This window comes from Lissotriton helveticus, chromosome 9 (genome assembly GCF_964261635.1).
Source record: "Lissotriton helveticus chromosome 9, aLisHel1.1, whole genome shotgun sequence".
NCBI classification, from domain to species: Eukaryota; Metazoa; Chordata; class Amphibia; order Caudata; family Salamandridae; genus Lissotriton; species Lissotriton helveticus.
The window spans coordinates 232,580,928-232,606,028 of record NC_136070.1 but is presented as its reverse complement, the minus strand read 5'-3'; the positions used below and the strand labels follow the sequence as shown (position 1 = coordinate 232,606,028).

The window sequence follows — 25,101 nt, the reverse complement described above, 5'->3', positions numbered from 1 at the left end:
TTTGTGCTTACTACAGGTAAGTGTGATGTACTCATACATTTAAGTCAGTTTGCGCTCTCTCAGTTCCCCCCTTTGATGACCTCTCGGGGTCATCACTAACATTTAAACTGCAGTTATTGCTGGCATTCTCTGCGCTTCCAGAGCTCTCAGGCTCCTGTACTGATTATCTTGTATGGCAGCCAATCTCCGCAGCTGTTCTCTTTGGGCCCTTTCTGACCTTCTTGCTCTGTACCATTTGAATACCCTCACCAATCCCCACAATATTATCCCACAGATCAATATTATGATGATAGGCTTTAGGATATACCAAACAAAGCTTTTGCCTAAGGTGGAAAACCACCCTCCAACTGTACTCATTCCGTGGCCCACCTTTTCCCAGACATTTTCTCTACTCAAGTCTTCGATCTCCTTGTGAATATTAGTTATGTTCTTAATAACCTTCTCAAGGGGCTTCGAATTGTCTGGAATGTAAGTGCAACATTCCTGGACCTTCAAAGCCTTACAGACTCCGCCCTCTTTTGCTAATAGGACATCTAATGCAAGACGATTTTGAAGAACCATAGCCCTTATCGATTGCATCTCTCCTTCTACCAGCATTAAAGACTGAGCAGTGCTGGCAGACAACCTGTCGACAACTGTTGCCAGTCGTCTAATTTTAACATCATTAAGGATTATTCCCAAAAGAGGGAACATAGCTCCAAAGACATCTCCAACCATTTCGGCATCACCTACATCTCTCCTTCCCCTCGATGATGTCTGACCCTCAATGATCACTAAGTCTTGTGCATGATATATTTTGGGGAAGACAATTGCCAAGTAACATGATCCATACCAGTTGTCAGGTAGTCTCACGTAAGCATTTCTTCCACATACAAAATACACATTTGGAATCACTTGCATTCCCTTCAGGAAATCCTTAGTGTAATACTCTAAATTAAAAGCATGCTCACAGTCAACTTCACCTACGTATACATTTTCATAATACGTTTTGGCTCGGTGAAGACATAGCTTTCCTCTCTGCGCTTTATCTAAAGCTATTGGACCACTACTACCCTTTCTCTTGTGTGACTTCTCTTCCTCGGTCCAATCTATTTTCCCTTGTCCAGATTTTTTCAAAATCTTTTGTCTCCTGTAACGATCATCCACCTGCCCTATGAACTTCTTCTCGACTTCTGACACCTTGCATGTCAGATTATTTCTACGGGCATGTGAAGTATCTAAGGTAATCCAAGGAATGAAGAATTTGGCCAATCTGTCTTCACTCTTCCAGTAATCCCATTTATTCATCTGCTTATAATTCGGGACTTCTGGCAACACTGAATCATAATTTGAGAAATAGTATTCAAAACTATCTCTCTCATAAAATATACTAAGCAACAAGCTACATGTAATGCCATATGTCAGAGGGAGGTGATGGTATCTAATACCCTCGTCTACAGATGCCGGCAACTGCATGCAGACATAACAATCCTTAACCTCCATGGCATCCACGTATTCATACAAGAGTTTAGCATAAGCATTTGACCTAAAGTCTCCTTGGGACTCGTCTACATGTAACCTGCGGGCTTCTGCAGCTAATAACGCTTTCTCTTGAGTGTTTTCCCTTTCCTCACCAGCAACAGTGGGTGTAAGCGTTTCTGCAGAATTCACATCAGTTACCTTTGCCTCTTCCTCATGTCCCTTTACATAAGAAATTGTTACCACTAAAGCTATTAATATTATCACTCCTACTATTAGTGTACCTATTATACATTTAGCTCTGCGGTTCGGGGTGCCGGCCTCCATTTCGTCAGACAATATAGTTCTCTCTTTATCCTTGCAAAAAGTTCTTTTCCTCTCGTTCCTTTACAGTCTCTTTTCAATCCTTTTGTCTTTAGAATCCACACAGCTGGAGGCTGACAACCTTCTTCGCAAAAGTCCTTTAACAGTTCAAAAAGACAACCCTAGCCCTTCTCCATCAACTCAAGGGAAGTTCCCTAAAATTTCTCTGCTTCCTGGGCGCTAGGTAATCTTCTTTTTCTGTTTGCTTTATTTACAAAGTCCTTTAACAGTCTACTATCAGATTTGTGGTTGCAGCTTCAATAGCATAGTTCAGTATTTCCAAACGAAGATTGTGCTCTTCATGTGCTGTTATCGTTGTACCAAAGTCGGGGAATTGCAATTCTGTAAGAAACATATGTTTTAACTTGCTGAGGCGGGGAGGTCTGGGGAGCATGAATGTTAGTGACCCTTCTTGTTCGACACCGGGTACCAACAGTCGTATTTCCACGGTGATAATGGGCTCAGAACTGGACACCACCACCGCTCGGATCCTCCCTGTCTCCGGTTTCACAGACATTTGTCGCCAGATATGTCCACTCAGGTGTGGAGTATCTTCTGTTAGGCACTCGCACTCTTCTTGACCTTCTTCGGTCGGGTGCTTCAGCGCCCTGAGCACCTTCTTCGGGGTCTGAGTCTTCTGATATCGGAGGAAGGGTTAACTCTGGAGTTGACCTCAGGCTAGAGCTCCTTCTTTGCGGCCAATTTGCTTCTCCACGTGCCCTTCTACTCCTTCTTCTTCTTCTCTGTTCTCGCTCTCTCTCAGACCTGTCAGGGTCTGACTCGTACTCCCAGCTACTTTCTCCTTCTGTAGCGTCTTCTGTTTCGCTGTTGTACTGACCGTCCTCAGCTTGGTCAGACTCGTTCCCTGCTTCCGCTGGCACCTCTACAGCTTGGCTAGCCCCCTCTATGGCTTCTTGGTCCTCAGCTGGACGTCTATCCGAGAGAGGAGCTGTTTCCAGAGGTGCTGGAACCCTTTTCGTATGTGACGCGTGGATCCAATTGGGCAGGCCTCCCACCTTTACAGCTGTGTTTGTGATCAGGATGACCTGGAAGGGCCCACGCCAACGAATATCCAAGCAGCTTCTTCTCACATGTTTCTTCACCAGGACCCAGTCCCCAGGATACAGGTCATGGCAAGGGCCCTGGCACGCTGGAACCTCGGCAGCCTGCACCTGAAGGGACACAGAACGCATGGCGTCAGACAGCCCCTTACAATAGTCCAGGATCATATCATCTGTGATATTTAACAGTGCAGTAGCTGGAATAGATGGCAGCCTCATTGCTCTCCCCATTAACACCTCATGTGGTGACAACCCTGTCCTTCTGTCTGGGGTACTACGAAGGCTCATGAGAACTAATGGCAGGGCATCAGGCCAACTCAGGGTCGTTGAGGAGCACACTTTCGCTATTCTGGCCTTGATTGTGCCATTGATTTGTTCCACAATTCCTGAGGCTTCTGGTCGGTAACTGCAATGCAGCTTTTGGTCAATATTTAGTGCTACACAGATCATCTTCACAAGCTCGCTGTTAAAATGTGTTCCCCTATCTGATTCCAAAAAGGCCGGCACCCCGAAGCGAGGAATGAGTTCTCTAAGCAGTAACTTGGCCACTGTGAGGGTGTCGCACCTACGTGTAGGGTATGCCTCAACCCATCTGGAGAACACACAAACAACCACCAGAACATAGCGGAGGCGGTTGCACCTTGGCATTTCAATGAAATCTATCTGCATTCTATTGAATGGACCTCCAGACCTTCCTATGTGACTTAGTGCAACTGGTGTTCTTTTCCCTACATTCAGCTGCTGGCAGGTCACACAACGCTGGCACACTGCTTCTGCTGCTATTCTAAACTTAGGATTGTACCAAGTCTGTCTAAACACTCTCAGCATAGCATCTCTCCCTAAGTGTACGGGACCATGTATGAGCCTAGCCATTGGACTCACCATTTCATTGGGCAACACTGCTCTGCCGTCTGCTGAGACCCAAAAATGGGTCTCACCCATTACACATCCTGCCTTTTCCCATGTTTCTTTTTCAGAATCAGGAGCATTTTCTTGCATGGTTGACAGTTCATCCCAAGTATCAACAGTTTCCAGTATCATGGCTAATTCAGTTCTTACATTTATTCCACCCACATCCACCTCTGTGAAAGAGTAACCTTGTTCCGCGCAATACCGCGCAACTTCATCAGCATATCTATTGCCTTTCGAAACAAAGTCCTCATTTCTGGTATGTGCGATGCACTTTACAACTGCGATACTTGCTGGGCATTGCAATGCTTCTAACAACAGGCGCACAAACTCTCCATTGCGAATGGGAGAGCCTGAAGAAGTCATGAACCCTCTTTGAGACCATAACTGCCCGTAATCATGAACTACCCCATAGCCATATTGGCTGTCGGTGTAGATGGTGACTCGAATTTGATTGCCTGCTAAGCAAGCACGTGTCAGGGCAATAATCTCGGCTACCTGAGCGGAGTGTACTCCTTCCAGGCACCCAGCTTCCACAACTCCTTCAATTGTACAAACAGCATAAGCTGCTCTCAACTGCCCAACTTCGTCTCTTACACATGAGCCATCGACAAAGAAAACTTCGTCTGGGTCGGTCAGTGGCTCATCTACGATGTCGGGTCTGGGTTTGGTGCATAGTTCAGTCACATCGAGACAGTCATGGTCTGTACATTCATCATCATCATCGATATCATTTGGAAGTGGCATTAGGGTGGCAGGGTTCAAAACAGAGCATCTCTTGAGGGTCACATTCTCTGCAGCAAGAATAACTTGCTCATAGCGCGTGAGCCTACTGTTGGTCAGATGCTGTGTTTTGGTCCTGGTCATCAACAGTTCAACAGAATGTGGCACGCACACCTCTAACGGGTGCCCCATGACGATATTTTCACATCTTTCAATGCTGACACCCGTTGCAGCAACGGATTTGAGACATCCGGGCAACGCTGCGGCTACTGGGTCTAAAGTATCCGAGAAATAAGCAACTGGTCTACGGGCATTCCCATGGATTTGGACCAACACAGACAACGCACAACCTTCTCTCTCACAACAGTAAAGGAAAAATTGTTTATTGTAATCAGGCATTCCCAATGCCGGAGCACGACACAGGTCCTCTCGCAGCTGTAGGAACGCCATCAAACAGTCTTTGTCCCATGGTACCGGATCACTCACCTCTTTGTGCGTCAGTTTTTGCAAGGGCTTTGCTTTCAGTGAAAAGTTCACGATCCACTGTCGGCAATAACCCACCATCCCTAGGAACATCCTGACCTCTCTCTGTGTCTTAGGCGCATTCATTTTCATGATCGCCTCTATCCTATCTGGTGACACTTTTCGTTTGCCTTTCTCAATTCTATGTCCCAAGTACTGCACTTCTGTCAGGCAGTACTGCAATTTTCCCGGGGACACCTTATGCCCATTGGCAGCTAGGTGATTTAACAAAGCAATGGAGTCTTCCCTGCAAGCTTCTTCTGTTTCTGACGCCACAAGAAGGTCGTCTATGTACTGGACCAGAACTGACTTCTGGGGCAGCACTAGACTTTCAAGATTTTTCTTCAGAAGCTGGTTAAAGATCGATGGACTCTCTGTATACCCCTGAGGGATACGACACCATGTTAGGACGCGATTTTCCAGCTTAAATGCGAAAAGAAAATGGCTATCTTCGTCCAAAGGGATCGAAAAGAAAGCCTGACAAAGATCGATCACTGTGAACCACTCTGCTTGGAATGGAATCTGAAACAGTATCACTGATGGATTCGGTACCACTGGACAACACGAAACGACTATGTTATTAATCTTTCGAAGGTCCTGTACTATCCGAAATTTCCCATTTGGTTTCTGCAGACCCATAATCGGGGAGTTGCATGGACTACCCACGATTTCTTTCAGTATTCCCTGTTTAATCATGGACTCGATCACGGGCTTTATGCCTGCAATCGTTTCTGGAGTCAATTTATATTGGGGTGTTCTTGGGAACTCAGCATGCGGTTTCACTACAATTTTCACTGGGTCCACCCCTTTGACCAATCCAATCTCTTCCCCAGTGAAATCCCATACCTCGGATGCCACTGTCTCTCTCAAGTCCCAGGGAAGCTCGTCTACTGTCAAAGTAGGGTACAGCTCCACACATATTCTTGAGTTTGCAACTTTGAAATCTGCATCATCATCATTAGTCAATACCTCCACTCCCTGAGGTGTACAGTATATAGTACAATTCAATTTACACAACAGGTCTCTTCCTAGCAGACACACAGGGCTTGAATCGCAAACCACAAACTGGTGCTCATCGCTGTACTTCCCTATTTTCACCTGCACCGGTTCTGTCAATTGGCTGGTTATTCTCCTGTTTGCGACCCCTACCACCTGTATGGTCTCTCCAGACATGGGCAGGTCTGGAACTGCAGCTGATCTGATCGTGGATCTAGTGGCTCCTGTGTCCACCAGAAATGTCGTAGGGCACCCTGCTACTTCTGCTTCCACATAGTGTCCCCTCTGATCTACCTCTAAGGCTGCCCCAAGGGTGCAGTCTTCTCTTTCCACTCTCTGTCCGGTTAATGGGTCCACATAATAGCATTCTTCACCTTCCACAAACAGGGGCATTTGTCTATAGGTCTTACCCATACTCCCTACTCGAGGAGGTTGCGGGAACTGGGCTCGGGGAGGAGCCCCCCCCCCTTTGAGCACCTTTCCTTGGTATGGCGTTACCCCTCTTGTAGGCGTGCTCTGGACCTCTTCCTCCTCTATCTCTTGCTCTCCTATCTCTACATTGTAAGGGCACTCGCGTTTCCAATGCCCCACCTCGTTGCACTGGTGGCACCTAGTCGTTTTCTTCAAGGCAGCTATGTCTATTCTGGGTCTAAAGGTGGAACTCTCCTCATTACCCTTGTTCTGACTGTACTGCTTCTTTCCTCCTGTACCTGTCCCTTGCTGCTGTTGCTGTTGTCCCCCCTTCCCGGCTGCCTGCATCTGTACCACCATCAACTTTTCTTTTAGTTTCTTAGCCTTGGAATCTATCTCATCACAGCAGTACCTTGCATATCTCAGTATTTCATCTAGGGGTTTAGTTTGCCAACAAATCGAGTGTTGCTGAATCATTAAACTAATATCCGGTCTCAGCCCCAGGACGAACTTGGACACAAATTGCCCTATGTCTTTTGGATCCATTACATCCAAGCCGCTATACTGTTTAAACGCCTTCAGCAATCTCTCGTAATATTCATGAACTGTCTCTTTGGGTTCCTGTCTTGTTCGGTCTATTCTGACCCAATCTATGTCTTGCATTGGCACTTTTTCTTTCAGCCAAGTCATCACTCTCTCGAATTTTGCCATCACAATCTCGGACGGCCCATTAGTCTTAGCATCTCTCTCTGGCTCCGTTGTGGGCCACTCAGCGCTAACCTTGCATGCTGTCCACAGATCTCCTGGTACTACAATGTCAAACAGCGTGTTCAGATCTATCCATAGGACCTTGGAGATTTTTACAAACCTCTCGACTTGCTTGTACCACTCCACAGGGTTCTCTCGTAACTTGGGGAAAGAGGTGGTAAAAGCAGCTAAATCTCCCCTACTCCAAGGGACATGTACATAGTTCCCATTTGCAACTTCACGCAAAGGGTAAGCTTCTATTCCCTGCTGTCCTGGTGTCATACCAATCATACTTCTCCTGCCGGTCCCTTTCTTGGACCACCTCTCTTCCCATTTATCTAGTGCCCTCCATGTCCTTATTCCAGCAATCAGTTCCCTTATGTGTGTTTTCAGCCCAATCGTTCTCCTCTCATCTAGGTCTCGATCTGTATAATGTAGCCTGTGGTTACCCTGTAATGCTTTGGTTCTTGACAAGTCCACCATATATTTGCCTGCTAGTTCGACTAACTTCTCATGAACTGCTCTTGCTTTTCGAGTAATGTCCTTTGCCATATACAGTATTTCATCCTGCTCATACATTTCCATTCTTTCTAAAGGCAGGGTACCATCTACCATGTCATCCAGGTCTGACCTTAAACTGGAGACATCGAGTCTCTTGGCTTTTATCTCAGCTCGCAATATGTCTTTCGAAGGGGGCTCACTGGTCTCCCTACCATCCCAACTTCGAGCTCTACGTTTGGGCTCGGGAGAGTTAATGGGTGGTCTCCCTCGCTCCCATCTCTCCAGGTCCCATGCTCGGCCATCCGATCTAGGAAGGTGATGGAACACGGGCCTGTTACCCCCACTCTCTCTCTGCCCACTCTCTTCTTCTTCTCTCCTCTCACCGCACACCTCTCTGTTATTTTCCCTCTGGTCGCTACACTCCCTTTGCCTCGTATCGCTCAGTATCCGATACGATCCTTCCTGGTTCCCCATATTCCCTGGGCTGCGCTCATTTCTGTCATCACAGGGACTATGGTGCGACCTCTCACAACTCCCATTCAGTTCTCTGGTGCCAGGTACACAGTGTGGACACTTAAAACTGTTTCTGTACTCTTGCGCTCTCCTCTCTCCTTCACTGAGTATTGGGCGCGCCACCCCTTCACTCCCGGGGCCCCCGTTTTCCAGGTCTGTTCTACCTCCACTCCGGGCCCAATGGGTGACTCCCCTACTCCCTCTACAGTCCCACTCCGGGCTACTCTCCCCAGCCCCGCAGTGAGTCCGTGCTCTGCTGTCCTGACTTTCCCTTTCTGCTTCTGCAGCATTGATGCACTTTTGAGCCTTCACTGCCTCATCCCACTGCTTCATGTACTCATTTAGCTCTTGAAAGGATTTTCGTCCCGATCCCCTCAGATCCATTGGCCATCTAGGGCCCCCAGGATCTCCTCCTGGGTCCCCTGCTGTGTGCATCGGTGTACTCCACTCTCTGGGTATCGGCATCTGACTTGGGGAATTAGTGGTATCGTTCCTCCTTGCCTTCTCTGCTCTTTCTCTGTCTTTCCGTACCCGTTCTTCCCCTCTTGCTCTCTCTTGGTCATATATCGATATTATAGGACCTATGGTAACAGGTACCTGTAGTGCATCTGGTAATGGGTAGGATGTGGCGCTTTCCGTTTCCGGCGCTCTTTGTACCACAAACCTACCGACTACCTGTTGCACCTGACCAGGCTGGGACAGCTCTTTCTTTGGCTCAGGATCCCACTCTGAACTGGGAAGCGGTCTATGCTCTCCTGCATTGCCCCCCTTTGCTCCTTCAGTATTCTCGACCTCTCCCCCTGCTCTATTATACGGGGGTGGCCTGTCTGTCAGTAATCTATTTATCAGGCTGTCCTCTGTTTCGCTCTCATCATCTTCTTCTAGGGGGGTTTTATTTACGGGCGCCTCTAACACTGGGTACAGTTTATTTATTTCCAAATTATGCACTCTCCATCTTTTAGCATCCGCATCCCACCTGGCATCCTGCACTGCCCTTACCGATCGTTTCACCCTTTCTTGTCGTCTGTTCATATTCTTTTCATGCGCTGCCCTAATCCATGCTTCAAGAGCTTCAAACTGGGTTGGTCTAGGCAAGGGTCTCTTTGAGGTCATGACTGATTTCAATCGATGTAACACCTCTAATCTGAACGTCCCGTACTTCGGGAACGTCAGTTCCTCATTTCCTTCCGTAATCTTACTCCACTCTGATATCCAAAGGATCGTATGCAGCCCAACATTTACTGCCATGTAACGAGCTGGCGTACCCTCCGGCGGGGCTTCTTCCCCTTCATACGATCCCCGCTTCTCTTTTTTAAACAGCGCTTTCAACCATTTAAAACACTTCATAATTATGCGCACAAAATCCAGCCTCGCTACTCTGTTTACTTCCTGATGACAATCCACCAATCCTGTCGCGGCTTTGCTAGCTTGGCCTATCACAGCGCGGTCTTTCTCCTGTCGGCCAATCACGTCGCGACCCTGTCTGACGTGTTCGCTAGCTGGCCTATCACAGCGCGACACCACCTGACGTCACTTTTCTCCGCTTCGCAGCAGCACCCCTCCTTTCTCAACTCGTCTCCCGGTTATGCATGCGTCCCATTCATACACCGAAAAATGACTACTTCCGACCAAGCGGTCACTTCTCTCGACTGTACGTCCACAGTCTATCTGTAATTGTCAACACAACTGACGAGATGTCTATCGTCTCTCTGATAGGTTGCTTACACACCCAGTAACTTCCGACCAGCGTCCGTTACTCACGCACTCACTCTTACGTTCCCCCTATCTCGGTCTCTCGGGTGATCAATGGTACCTCATGACCCCCTTCACACTAGTTGACAATTACTCTGGGTGTCCGATACACCCGAACCACTTAAGCTCTCCTTGAACTTAAGATTTCCACCGGTTGCGCGCGCTCACAACCTGTTCCACAGTCACTCTACAGACATTCAACTCCGCCAGACATTACAACATAGATACAATACAAACACCGCAATCTAACACGCATAACCCTTTATACTCACTCTCGACCGATACTGCTGCTTTTTCTGTCTCACGTCATCCGGATCTTCTTCTGCGGGCTGTTCTTCCGATCATCGATTTCTAGGGGCCTTGGGGTAAGCTAACCTGGCCTAGGTCACCGTCCTCAAGAAGGCAACCATCCTCTGCTACCAACTGAAAGGGCGAGATTTTGATCGATACCTTATATCTATTGATCCAAACCTCGATCTGGTCGACTGAACCTTTGTTGCCTGTCTAGGAGGAAAACAGTACACCCATCTGCAAGTTAGTTCACCCAATAAAGGACTCTACTCCCAAAGATCACGGACAACTTCTAGCTTTCAAAAGTTTATTGTAAAGATATAATGAGCTGCAAATACAGGCATCTCAGAATGAGATTCACGAGATACACAGGTCCAATTACATACATGTGCTCTCGAAAAGCCCTCAGACGAGCAACAGAAATCACTAACACAAGTTCTAAGAATAATAAAGCTATCAGCATAGACGCATATCTCTCCTTCATTTAGGTTGGAGGAAAACACACACAGGTTAGGCGTCCCTACCCTGTTCTAGATGGTATCCCTACTTAACCAAATCCCAACCTAACAAAGGTGTCAGCAGTGAATGACCCCCAAGGGAAGTCACCCACTCTAAGTCTCTTGGTGAAAACCTAAAGTTCTCCAGTCATGACCCCTCACTGCCTACCCATCCGCTCTCTAAAGGGTCCTCAGGTATCTGCTCTAACTCCACCCAGGGGTGCTGTCCCTAATACAAAACAGTCAACAACATTTGAGACGCCCCTTGCGAAACGCCTCTCACGTGGTGCAACTTCAGGCTTTTTCCATGATGCTTTGTATTGGGCCTCAGACGTTAGAGTTGACCTTGCTTCTCAGGCTCTTCTCCGGCCCGCTGATACCCCTTAAACATTCCAGAACCCTCCTCCATGTCTGGGCCGTCTACTGAACAGACCTCTATTCATTCATTTATAATTGGATCCCCCCTTTCCTGTTGCAGACAGATATCTGCCGCCAAGAACCCAACTCTCATAGACTTCTAAAAAGGCTTGCAACATTTCTCAGCCCAGACATGTACGTGTAAATCAATGCTAAAACATTTCAGGCCTACAATATTTCTCATTATGATTATAGCATTCAACTTCTTCATTTAATTAAAGCATATTAATACTCTTATTCTATTATTCAATAAACATTTTATAAATCATGGCCCATTTAATGCGATGACCAAACGTTAAAACAATCTGTGTCGTGAAAAGAAACACCTTCCCTTTTAGCTCCAGCTCTGGCCCTGAGGCCTACCACGTTCTGCTCTTAACCACATACCATCTTATGTTTTAGCAGCTTCACGACATGGATTCAAAAATAATCACATCTAATAAAGTCATATAATGTCACACATTTCTGTATTAGTTCCACTTCTACTTAAATCTCTACATTAGCTATACATTTTTGAATATAATTGCAGGTACTATTAGCACTCATGGCATTTCTCTTCATGATTTGTGCTTACTACAGGTAAGTGTGATGTACTCATACATTTAAGTCAGTTTGCGCTCTCTCACATGCTTTCTTTAATATGTGTCTCGCTTTAGAGAAGGCGCCTGCAGATCCGCCCTTAAAGCCCCAGCCAGACCAATTTGAATTGTTAACCAGAGCGATGCAGAGATCTCCCAGCACATTCGTATTATTCACATGCAGCTTTCTTACATTTATTCAGGACAGCCTCCTCAATCAAAGTGTGCCTGTCCTTTATTCGGCTCTGCCTTCTCGTACTCTTGAAGTACATTTCTGCCTTGTATCTTTATTACACAAAGTATACTTTTATCCACCTGCTGTCTAATATTTAATCTTTATGTCACTGATATTTTTGTCACAGCCTTCCTTGATATTCACTGCCTTATTTGTCTAATATTTCAGTTTCTTTCTTGCTCTTAATGCCTTACTCTATGGCCTCTGCTTATCTCTTTCCCTCACTTTGCCTTTCTTTTTTTATCTCTCTCTTGTGCCTTTAGCTGCCCTATCTCCACACACCCTTACCTCTGTTTCTTTCTTTCTGCCTTTCTCTGTCTCAACGTCTTTCTTTCCCCTCTGATTATTTGTTTCTCCTTTCTCTATTTTTTCTGAATTGTTCCATGCCGTCACAGTTTCCTCATTAGCTGTCCCCTTTGCCTTTCCTTTTTCTTGGACCACCACTTTATTCATTTTATCTCTTCTGCTCCTCAATATCCATCTTTATATTTTTATATGTCATCACTTTACCTCTTCATCCTACACTTCACCCTCTACCAATTCACCGAAGCATTGTTACCAAAGGTAAGAAGACTGCAATCCACAAATGAAATGTGTAATAAACCCTATCTATGGAATGATCAATTCGAAACCTAGACTGGTGCGTGATGCATTAGTCCTTCAGTTCATATTGCCTGTAGACCACCCAGCCCACCCACAACCCGATGAAAATAAAAACTGTAGCTCGTGCTATATACGCTCTTTTCCTTCTCACTCATTATTGTTTCCAACTATCCCCCTCCCCTGCTCTTACCTACTTTGTGCACCAGCTGTTTATATATGTATGTCTTTGCTTACAGGTAAAGCTCTCAGACTTTGGATTCTGCGCTCAGATCAGTAAAGATGTGCCAAAAAGGAAGTCCCTGGTGGGGACGCCATATTGGATGGCGCCCGAAGTGATTACGCGATCACCCTACAGCACAGAGGTAAACTAGCAATAGTGTTCATTGTAGATTAAAGAGATTGTTGCTGATCACTTTATACATTAATGGCATTCATGTAAGTGAGGTAGTCATCTGCATATAAATCTACAGGAGCTTGTCTTATGTCTTTCAAAGAGAAATTATAATTCTTCCCGATTCCAAGTAGGATGATCCCTGCATCCGTGTTCTATTGATCTTGTGAACGTGCTCTTTTCTACCCATCAATGGGAACTGTGCACTGGTTGCTTCCCCTGCCCCCCCCCCCCCCCCCACGCCCCCTTTGATTATTTTTTGAGTACCAGGCTTTGAAAGGGCTTTTCTGCCCATTTTGGAGAATGTCCTCTTACTTGGACTGGAAGGTTTCTTAATTTGTGTGAATCCAGAAGATCACTGGTAAACAAATTCACTCATTACAATTGGAGCGCAAGTAATCTGTTTTGTTTGTTTGTAGTTTTATGTAGTGCACACTTGACACGAAGGAAGCACTTTACACGAGCATCAGTTATATTATACAAGATCGCATTCCTTTTTTAGGTATAGAGATGTGATTTGCCCTGAACCCCAGGATGTTGAGCTGATGCCAAGGTTAGAACCTGGTTCCCCAGTTCCAAAGTCGGCAGCTCAGGCCGAAACACCCATTTCCTCTCCTCTGCAATTAAACTTTAGTCCCCCAAAGTAGATCGCACAGTAACTGATTGCAACTTATGCTTTCAGGAAATACAGAGAGAGATGATGCAGGGAGCGTGATGGAGTGTCCCACATGAAAATGTGACATCGTTTTCAGAAAAAAGGATTCACAAATCCTAAGTGCCACCGTGTCAGAGAAGTTGACGGTATACCATGGCTGGACTGACCATGCCCGCAGCTTGCTGACGCGATGCAAAGAGGACATCTGTGTGCAGAATCAGAAGTCTCAGGGTACAGCTATGAAGAGGCTCGAAAGGAGCCCAAATTGAGAATGTTTGGATTAAATAGAGGTCCCCACTGTGGGGGTACTTATTGGGGCAGGTGGAAACGTGAAAGTGTCAATTTGAGAAATGCATCACCACGGGTGATTAGAATAAAGAGGGCTGATCGGGCAAACGAAGAAAGGATGAGAGGGCTTACAAGAACCTTTACCAGTGCAAGGCCAATCACAGCATGGAAAAAGGACATCAGACAACTTGGCTTATAGAGGGACAACCTGCTTCTACCCGAACCAGGTGTGGGATTTAGATCAACCTCTTAAGTGGGGTTTGCGTAAGGGCAGTGAGCAGATAAAATGACATCCACAACTTCTGATGGCAGATCTATCCCTCTTAGCTGGTTTCACTCATTCTCCACTCGCGAAGACTTGGATTGTGTTGGTTTGCGTGAAACACCATGCCCTGTTGCTGGGCCAGCTGATCCTCCTAGAGAGAAATCGGATTATGCAGGCAGATGCTGCGAGCCGGCAGTTCTGAGTACCAAACGCTCCTGGTCCAATCCGGAGCCATCTGAACCTTGGCTGTTCCAAAAGTTTGATAGATGGTACTGCTGTATACAAATCCAGAGGATCATAATCTCCATGCCGTCCATGTGTTTTTGCCAGTTCAAAGAAAATACTTCTGTCACCACCGTGAACTCTGGATGGGGCAATGAAAACAGTCTGCTGCCCGTCAGGTTAGTATCTGCCATCTACAGTTGGAGAGCCTGAGTCACTTTGTTTGATATGCAGATGCTATCTGATTGCCACACCCAGTGCTGGCAACATTGGAGGCGAAGGTGTCCCTGATCGCCTACATGTTCCAACAGGCCCCGGGTGCCAGCAGAATGCACAGGGCCAGGAGCCCAAGACGTTCCAGAACCATTAGGGAAGGAACTAATATTTTCACCTGAAACATCAGGCTCATGGAAAGTTAACCCTTTGCACTGACTAAAGATGGGATTGAATTTCATTTTATAGAGAAGCCAGGGTGAACGACAACAATGCAATGCATCCAAGTGGTCCCAAAATAGCTAAGACCAGCCAGTCTTCAAGAGCCAGTCATCAAAGTATGCGATTATATGTATCCGTGACTTGCGAGGATTGGCCACCACCACCACATGACCTTTGTGAACGCCCAAGGGGCCGAGGTGAGGCTGAAAAGCAGAACAGTGAATTGAAAATGATCTGACCCCACCACAAAGTGGAGACACCTCTAGTAGAATTGCGGGACTGGCATGGAAGCACACCCCCTCGAGTTCCTAGGACCCCCCATCCAGTCCTCCGAGCCAAGGTTAACATAACCTGTCCAGGTATCAGGATTTTGACTTTCTTCTTCCTAAGAAAAGCCTTTAACAGCCTTAGGGAAAATCAGTCTCCATTGCCCATCCTTCTTGGGGTCCAGGAAGTATCGAAAGTAGTATCCTGTACTGCTATCTGATTTAAGCTCTGTAGTAGTCATGCTCTTCGCTAGCACCAGAAGCACTTCTCGGTACAGACTATCAGCTTGATCATTGACATTCGAGCAAAAACTAGAGGAATGTAGAGGGGAAAGGGGAGCGAAAGTTAGGACATAACCAAATTATCTAATGGACCAACTGGGTTGCAGTAATTGCACACCAGCCTGAAAGGTGATGTTGAACCCTGCCCCCTACTGGCCCCAAATGGCTCTTGAGGGGAAACTAAATTGGCTTGGTGGTATTAGTGCCATGCGAAGAGGAGGCGGACTGCTGCATCTGCTGGTGACCACCTCCTCCTCCCACCCTTTCTGCCTTTGAAGCCACACACAGCGTCTGGACTGGCTGGCAGACATGTGGCAAGGGTTGCATCTGGTGATAGACCAGGCCTCTTGATCTCTAATCCTCTGAACATCCAGTGTTTCTGGTGGAATTGGTGAGTGGGAGCCAGTAGCCCCAAAAACGAGACATTAACTGCTGCTGTACAAAAGCATTTGTTTAGTCCACCTTCTCGCTAAATAGCGTAGCTCCATCGAAAGTCATAACTACTATGAAGCTTGAACATCCCTTGAAGATCTTTTGGCAAGCATAAAAGCGTGATTTTGGATGACATTGTTGCCTGTAGCCCTGGGAATACAACGTATAGGTGTCCAGGTCAGACTGCGAAATATACTTTGTCATGTCCTGGCCATCCTGTGCAGCCTGCACCAAGCAGTCCTGGAAATTATCTGGCAAAGTGGCAGAATCTCACTCCCAATGTCTCAGAGTGTGCATTATTTTAGTGACTCAAGATGTACACAGCACTTATTGAGCGAAGAACAAGGTGAGCTGAAAAGAAGTCCTTCTGCCTACGATTCTATTCTCTTAAATTTTTTGTCCAGTCGAACAGCGAGAAAATAATTCAAATTGATTTTGCTTATAGGGGTGTGAGCAGCAAGGCTTTCAGGAACAGGAATACTGTGTCGGGAAGATTGTATCATCAGGTGCAGGCCTTTATCGTCATGTAATAGGGCAACTCACTGTCAATGGGGCAACTAGCTGTTTGGGCTGAACAAAACATGCTCAGACCGCCATTAGGGATTTGGTTAGGGTTTTATTAACTGGTAGCAAGGACATTTAAAGTCAGTAGACCATGCTGCAAAATCTCAGTTAAAAGTCCCCATTGTAGGCTGCTTTTAATCAAACACTTCTGTGGCTTTAAATACTGCCATTACAGAAGAAGCATTTTCCTCATTTGGTGCCCATTGGGCAAATTCAGTTCCATCAATAGTGAAGTGTTCAAGTCACTTGCAAGATAGAGGCCAGTATCAGTGGAATAATAAGGTGGCCGGAGTAAGTTGTTAATTGTGGAGAACATGCTCAAGGGGTAGCTGCGCGCTATATAAAATACACTAAATAAGGTCCTGAAGAGCGTCAGATTCAGATCAAAAGAGGTTTTCTGTCCTTCTGAAATGCTGCCGGCGAGGCAAGGGAACAGAAGAGACTTCCTCAATCTGAGGCTGCATCTTATATAGCGCAACATGGGACGTGCCGTAGCCAAAGTCTACTCTGGATTCACAATTGGAGTCTTTACAGGGAATTACCATGGAATTTCCATGCAACTTGGAGTTTGTCCAAGCTTGCTTCTTATGTTCAGCGACACCGTTTTTGGCTTCTTACTCCCGAATGGCCTTTGGGTACATGAGGAAGCATTTGTCAAAGAGCTTGGAATCCTGTTTAGTGCGGAGACACGTGCCTGACATCTACTTGCAGCAAGTGTGCATGATTTAAACCTTGACATCATAGGGACACTCAAATGTTCTATAGAATTTTAATAAAAGGGACGATGGCGGTAGGATAATGATTGGAGTGGAGAATGGGATCTGTGTTGAATGTCATTGAAAAAGACTGACCATAGCACACAGGGATGGCTCTGATATGCAGCTTTGTGTTGTTGTGGACGAAGATGGACAGAGTCAGAATGGCAGCCGATGGTGCACAGGAGTGGTTACAAATAATTTCTAGGGCCAGTCTCTCGCCTGTAGAGATTCACAAGGTGAGGACTCTGCAGTTTCAGAATGATAGTTTTATGAAACACCTTTGTGTGATCTTTTAAGCGCTCATTTTGTCCATGTAGGACTCTGTACCACCAGGAGTACGCTTCTGCAACGTTGGGCTTTTTGTAATCAATATTTTGCTTTCTGGGAGTTGTTTGTGGCTCTTGCCAACTAAACCAACAGAAGGGTCCACCTAGAGACAATGATTTGAAAAAGAAAAGCTTAGGACTGGAACTCGTTGTCCATGACATAAGGCCATTTGGTTATAATCTAATTTTCTGTTTGTGTCCCATCCCATGTATCTGCAAAACTTACCGCCATGCTTATTATTTAAGGATCTATGAACACATAATAAGCAGAGATGATTTGGTAATACTAGCTCTGGTAAATAAAGGGTGTTTGGCAATTTGTTCCCTGCAGGTGGATATTTGGTCTCTTGGCATTATGGTGATAGAGATGGTTGATGGTGAACCTCCATATTTCAGCGACTCTCCTGTTCAAGCAATGAAGAGTCTCCGTGATGGGCCTCCTCCCAAAATGAAAAATGCTTATAAGGTGAGCCATCCTGGAGAAAATATTGCGAGACAGGCAAAATACTTTTACAACATAAGTTTAAAGAGTACCCTTTCTCATCTGAACACACATTCTGTTGCCTAAGAAGGCCTCGCCTACCAACATTCTTAAATGCCTCCCTGGCATCAGTAGGGGCTCATGAACAATAACTGTTACCAATAACCAAAACCTTGATGTTCATTTTCTTTACAATGAAAAAAAACGTACGTTTGGTACATTTTCTAGTTGCTATTTGTATTAATAAACCTGGATTATTAGTTGTTCAAGCTGTTGAAAGAAACTTTGTCATGTTAATTACTTTAGAAATGAATGCGGATTAATTTTCTGCAATTCTCTATTACTTTCACATTCTGTAGGCTTCTTCAACTGCAATTATTTGAAGTAGAAATTTACTTGCATGAATATTAAATTTGGGGTAAAGCTGCAAAAATAGTTTGAGATGTGAACAAGTGGACGTTGGTGACATAGAATGGTGGTGAGTGAGACTGCAACAAGGTAAATACCCAGAGAAATGGCATTTGTACATCTTGGACAAACCCCAGTGAGATACAGGTTGAAAGAGCAAAGATACATTTGAGATAATGGAGAAATAGGTGTTTTCAAGGTGTGATTCCATGGCTGCTTTGAATGACAGGAGAAGAAAGGGTCCAGGGGCGGGGGAGTCCAGAGGGATGCAGTATCTCGAGTGAAAGAGCCCTAAATTAAAGGCTCAAAGAAAGTTACTTACTGTCAGTAACTGTCTTTCTGGTGGATCTTCTATCTACCTGTAGATTGTTCACGTAGTGAATATCCCTAGGCATCATACTGCATCCAGACACGTTTGCTATAGCGCTCTTTCACAGGTAGGTGGGACAGCCTAGCATGTATCGAATGTGGATGTGCAGTGCAACAAACTAACTTAGAATCTTGTTAATGCCAGTGGCCATCTGTCCTAAGAGCTGGGAGGTTGGTGCCATTGTGCTGAATCGGCAAGTAGCTAGAGTATCCAGCGGAAAGATCCTTACCGAATGTAAGTCGTTTTTTGTTCCGATGGATATTACTACCTGCAAATTCCTCACTTTTTGAATCGATACACTAGTAGTCCTTCTTCCCAGGTGGTGGGTCTGAAGGAGAGGTCTGACGGGCAAATCCTGCAATACAGAATGACCATATTGGTCATCCATTCTCATATCCGAGTCCACGTAGTCTTGCTTTCCCAAAGTGTGAAGGGAAGCTCAAGTTGTCGTACAACAGTCCTCAGCCACTGGAACCCCCTGGCAATTGCTGAAGTTGAATACTTCACTCTGGTGAAATGAGCATGGATTTCCTCTAGTGTTCGTTCTTGGCAAGCGCATAACACATTTGTATGCACTGTACAATCTAGCATGGCTTGACCCTCTACTTGGCCGCATTACCCTTTTTGCTGCCTACATCTGCATTAAGGAGCTGGCCTCAAACATAGTTTCCCTCATCTAGTCTAATAACTAACTGCTCTCCTAGGGTCCAGCCGATGTACTCTCTCGCTGTGCTTGTTGATGCGATGGCAGGAAGCAGGAAGAAGGTAGGAAGGGTGATGGACTGCCCAGTTGGAAAGATGCCGCCACCACCACCTTAGTCAGGAAAGCTGCTATAGTCATCAAGACCAGTTTATCTAGGTAAAGGCATGTGGAGGTTGAGACGCAAACAAAAACTATAAAAGTAGAACATTTTAACTAAAATGGACAGGCCAATCAGTCCTGACACTGAAGTACACTGATTTTCAGTGGATGTTCACATGATCAGAAAGTGCCATTCTTCACAGTGCAAGAGACGACTGATGTAGACTGAACCATTACCTCACGCACTACACTGTCATCAATGGAAGCAGAGAGTAAATGGCAAGCAGACAGACCAATGGCAGAACAGAGCTGACCCAAAAGCCCCCATGTGCCTGTATGGATAAATATGGGTATATATATGGATGGATGTATTCTATAATGATTTTTGTTGTTACAACAAAAGGCAAACAGCTAAGAAGAAATTCTAGCAAGAATTATGCAGTGCAAATCTTCTCCTCCTAGTGTTTGTCAGAGGCGGGAACCAACTCCAAAATCATTTCCAACAAAGGTAATCGAACATTTCATTTAACGAAATACCTATCTGCAGGCTTTAATACAGAGAAATGGCAATTTGCCTTTAAATACCAATTGACTTTCACATATGGTTTCACAATCAATGTCAGGCATACTACATTTATCATAACCTTTCATAATGAACAGATCAGATCTGTGGCATAGGAGATATATTTTCTAGTGAACCACCCAGGCCTCTAGCGGTTATCATTGGCTTGTCACCATAGCCAACTCAGAGCTACTATGTTGGTTAGAAGCCTTCCCACAAGTCCACCATCAGGTATACCATAATACAATTACAAACATGTACAAAATGCATTTGACAAAACAACATCAAATGCCTGCTAACAGTGCCTAATAAGGATAATCATAGTGCAGTTTGCCTATCCCCCATGACTTGTTCAGGGGGTCACCAAAACGCCGGCCTACCAAGATAATCTGTGAGATTCCATGTAAAACATACCTGCCTACAGACTTTGACACAGTATAATAACAATTCACCCTTAAAAGCCCATTGCCTTTAATTCATGCTCCTTACAATAAGTAAAGCCTACTTACTTTGTAATAACCTTTCCTTATAAACAGAAGACACCTAAGAAATCTGACATAACGTTTCCCAGTAAACCGATAAGACCTCTAGTCTTTGCCATTGGCCTGACACAATATACAACATAGGCCTACTGAAGTGTGTATAAACTGGCGGCCATCGTGCATAGAGTAGTAAAATTACAAATATTTACAAAATGACAGCTGGCTAAATAATATCTCGATATGGTCTAATAAGAATCCACACAGTGACATTCTGCTCTATGGGCTTGTCTGAGTGGGTGATCAACACTAAAACTTTTGCCCACTATGGTAATTTGTGAGGTTACATGTAATCAACTAGCTTTCTGTTGACTGTAACATAATGTGACTACAATCTACTGCTAGAGACATATTCGATTTAATGTACACTTTTCACAATAAATATATCAGACCTACTGCCTTTGTAATACGTTTTCATAATTCACAGGTCAAATCAATGACAACTGGCATACCATTTACCAGCTTACCAATTAAGCCTTTTGATGTCCTTGGCTTGTCACCATAACCAACACTGGCCTACTATACTAAGCTTAATGTTTCCCACAAGGCAGCCATCAGGCATACAGCCATAAATTGCAAATGCATACAAAATACAGTAGACAAAGCAAACTACTATCTCTCCTAATCGGGCTAAGCAAGGATTCTCACAGTAGAAAGCTTCTGTAATTATGGTTTGTCAGAGGGGGCAACCAACACCATATCTGTAGACTTATATTCAGATTAATAAAAGTCACCCTTAAATGCCTATAGACATATCCTATGCTTTTCACACTTAATATGCTATACTTACTGCCTTTATTGTAAATTTTCATAATAAACAATTCGGTCTATAGCCTTTGTTATTGGCATGTCACCATAACCAATTCAAGCCTACTGTACTGAGCATAAGATTTCTATAAGGAAACCATATGCCATACAGTCATAAAAGTACAAAAGTATACAGAATTACAGTTGGCAAAGCAAAATAGTGTCTCTCTAAAGATAGCCTGGGAAGGATCATTGTAGTGCATTACTCTGAATCCCGCGGTTTGCTCGGGTGTATCGCCGACACCAAATCCCTTGTCTAGTACGGCAATCTGTGAAATTCCATGTAACAAAATACCCGCCTATAGACTTTAGCCCAGTGTAATAATCATCCATAAAAGCCAGTTCCCTTTAACACATGCTTTTTATAATAAGTGAGTCAGGCCAATTGGCTTTGTTTTAATGTTTGACAATAAACAGTTCAAACCTATGAAATCTAGCATGACTTTTCCCAACAAGCACTTCACTTTTGCTATTGGTTTTAAACCTTACCCAACACTGGGCTTTTGAAGTGCACATAAACTGGCAACCATCACGCATACTGTTGTGAAATTCTAAATCCGTAGAATACAGCTTGCAAAACAATATCCAGCCTCTCTCAAAAGGGCGTAAAAAGAATTGTCGCAGTGAAACCCTCTAGGATTTCTCAGGGTGGGAGGCCAACACCAAAAACCTTGCCTACTACAGTAATCTGAGATTACATGTAACACAATAAGTGTCTATCGCCTGTCACACAATGTGAAAATAAGCAACTGTTAAAGGCTTACTGGCTGTGACTAATGTTTTTCACAATAAGCTAATCCGACTGCCTTTATCATAAATGTTCATAAAAAGCAGACCCACCCAATGGCATTGGATATAACCTTTCTCAGTGCATCAATCAGGCCTATAGCTTGTCACCATAACCAGCGGTCTCCAGTTTTGAACATAAGCTTTTCCACAAGGCAACCATTGGACATCCAGTCATAAAATTAGAAAGGAATACAAAATTACAGTTGGCTAAGCAAAATACTGCCTCTTCTAAAACAGCCCAACGTGGATTCTCACAGAGCAATCCTATGTGTATGGTTTGTCACACTGGGTAACCAACACCAAAACCACTGCCTACTATGGTAATCTGTGAGATTACAGGTAACAAAATACCTTTTGGTAGGCTTTCATATAGAGTAATAACAATCAACACCTAAGTGTCTATTGACTTTAACATATGCTTTTCACAATAAGTCCTGTGTCAACTATAACCTTTACCACAAGCCAAAAAGTGCAATACAGGCAGACTTGTTAGCGGAAGCAGTCAAATTTGGCCCAATCAGATCCTGTACTCGGGGAAACAAACATGGATGTAACGTATGCCCCTCCCTCAGTAGTACTCTGAAAGTTGTTTTTTGCTGATCTCATATGTTCGGGTGACAGTTGCACCGTCAAGCCAAACCTAAAAATCCAAATTGATTATTGTTGCCTTAGGTATTCCATTCTCCTCTTAAACACAAACCTGCCCTCTGAAGTCTAAAGTGAATAATGGAATTGGTGGGTGCTAGGACTATAGTACATTCCACATGGGTGCCCTCCTCTCATCTGTGCTGCTGCCAGAGAAATGCAGATATCATAAATGATCTAGTTGTCTAAGACACTTTTACAGCATTACAATGTCATGTGTGGTCCTGAAATTGCATGCTCCTGCGGCTCGATAAATAAAAAAATGAGCACAGCTGCATAGAGGGCAATCACTTTTTTTTGTTAGCAGGGACCCAACATATCCCATTGTAGGTGAAGATGGAAAAAGACCCCACCAAAAGTGATCCAGGATTACAGTTAATATATGCCTCAAAAAACCCTGCAGCACTGACCAAAACGTCAATAATTCAAGCCTTGGTAAAAACTGGCTGGCATTGCATAAAACACTAAGGTGGGAAAATCCAGCAGCATACACCAATACGGGTTAATACAGGAAGCTCTGTAAGGAGCTATTTATTGGAGCATGTAGAAGGAGGCTGGCATACACTTAATTGAACAGTGATAGTCCGTGCAGAACCAAAACTATTCCCATTGCTTCAAGATGAATTTCACTACTCCCCACTCTTTAAAAGATAGAAGTATATACAACAACAATGAAACTGCTTAGAAGACAAGCCATAAATTAAAAAAGAATCTTCCATTTTTTTTTTATTACATCATTTTTATTGCCATTTTCTTTAATTAAGTACATCACATCTGAGGCATTGACATAAAAAGATATATCACATACATTTTACACCTTGACATTAGGCCGAATAACATCGTGGTCTATAGCCTCCCGTACAGTCCCAGAATTGGTGATATTTCTAAGGAGCGAGTGGTGAGGCAGTATCAGCATTAATGTAAGGCAGTCTGTATTGTGATGTGAGGCGTACTCTCTCTATCAGCACTATATCGTAGGGGTTGTTTCGTGCCACTAGTAATATGAACTTAAACGAACCCGGGAGGTAGAACTGGGATACACTGTGTCTTATATTGCTCCATTTGGTGGTAGCCGCCTGAGTTTTGCAGTATGGTATGGTGGCTAGTTAGGCATGCGCAGGTGAGAGGGAGAGTTTCAGGGTCGCACACGCTGTAGTGTATCTATGGCCCGCTCGTGGTTGCCAGTTGTGACCCGCTGGGCATCTGGCCCCTCCGAGAGTCAATTCAATTCAATTCAATTTATCTTTATTCGGTACTTACAAAGATACCATTAAAGAGCATAAAAATACATACAATTTTTTATAAAAGAGAAGAAAAAAAGCAGTAAAAAAGCAATTTAAAAAGAATTTTGTAAAAAATGTTCAGTTAAAAAAGAATACATCATTCATTCAGTCAGTCAATGGGGGTCTTGAACTGAATTCGGCTCAGGGTGTGCAGTTTTTCCCTGGTATTCCTTAGTCTTATGGAAACTTTGATAAAGCTTATGACACATAACAAAGTGTGTGGGTCTGATGCTTTTTGCAGAAAAAGGAGGGCTGCTTTGGCATGCTTCAGTTTTTGATTTTTCAGGATCCTAACTAAAAAGTTTTTTCTTGGCTCTGAATAAAAAGGGCATAATAAAATGAAGTGAAGGGTATCCTGCGGAGACCTAGTGTCGCAGCCGCAGGAACCCTTCGCCTCTACAGTAGATGTAAAACCAGCAGGAACCGCCAATATGTGGTGAAGTAAATTCAAACGGAACCTAGTCATATAAAATCTTTCCTGCGCATTATGCATTACCGCTAGGTATGGTTCCATTTTAAGATTTGTAGAGACCACTGACCCATGTGCCACCACCGAGGGTTTTGCATTTTCAATGAGGGCCCTCTTTGTTGATGACCATGCACTGAATGAGTTTTTGACCAGTGCTTTATTCTGTGCGGACATCGACTCTGGGTCAGTAAACAAATCTTTGCAGCCAATACAGTCACCTTGAGTTGCCGCAGGGATCGTGTGTGCCATAGGAGAACTGGTAGTTTGAGACCCGGGCGTTGTCATTCCAAGAATAATCCATACCAGAATATTTGAAACTATGATGAAGTGAAAGTGGATGCCCTGTCTGGCCTATACAGAATACACGTAGGTCACCTATGTTCCAAACTCATGAAGACCTATTTACTTAAGAAATGGCGAACATGACTCCAAAATGAATGCACAAAATACAGACTAAGCACAAGTATTAGTGTGCCAGTCAAAGG

General features: G+C 44.5%; 1 protein-coding gene across 8 annotated transcripts in view; it reads left to right on the top strand.

Annotated features, from left to right (window-relative positions):
* The window catches only part of PAK6 (p21 (RAC1) activated kinase 6), a 387,653-nt gene that overhangs the window by 348,993 nt on the left and 13,559 nt on the right, over window positions 1-25,101 (top strand). For all 8 annotated transcript variants that reach the window (XM_078659784.1, XM_078659785.1, XM_078659782.1 and 5 more), the window contains 2 exons: window positions 12,814-12,939; window positions 17,793-17,927. In XM_078659784.1, coding sequence (XP_078515910.1) covers window positions 12,814-12,939; window positions 17,793-17,927 — 261 coding nt within the window. The remainder of the gene's footprint in view (window positions 1-12,813; window positions 12,940-17,792; window positions 17,928-25,101) is intronic.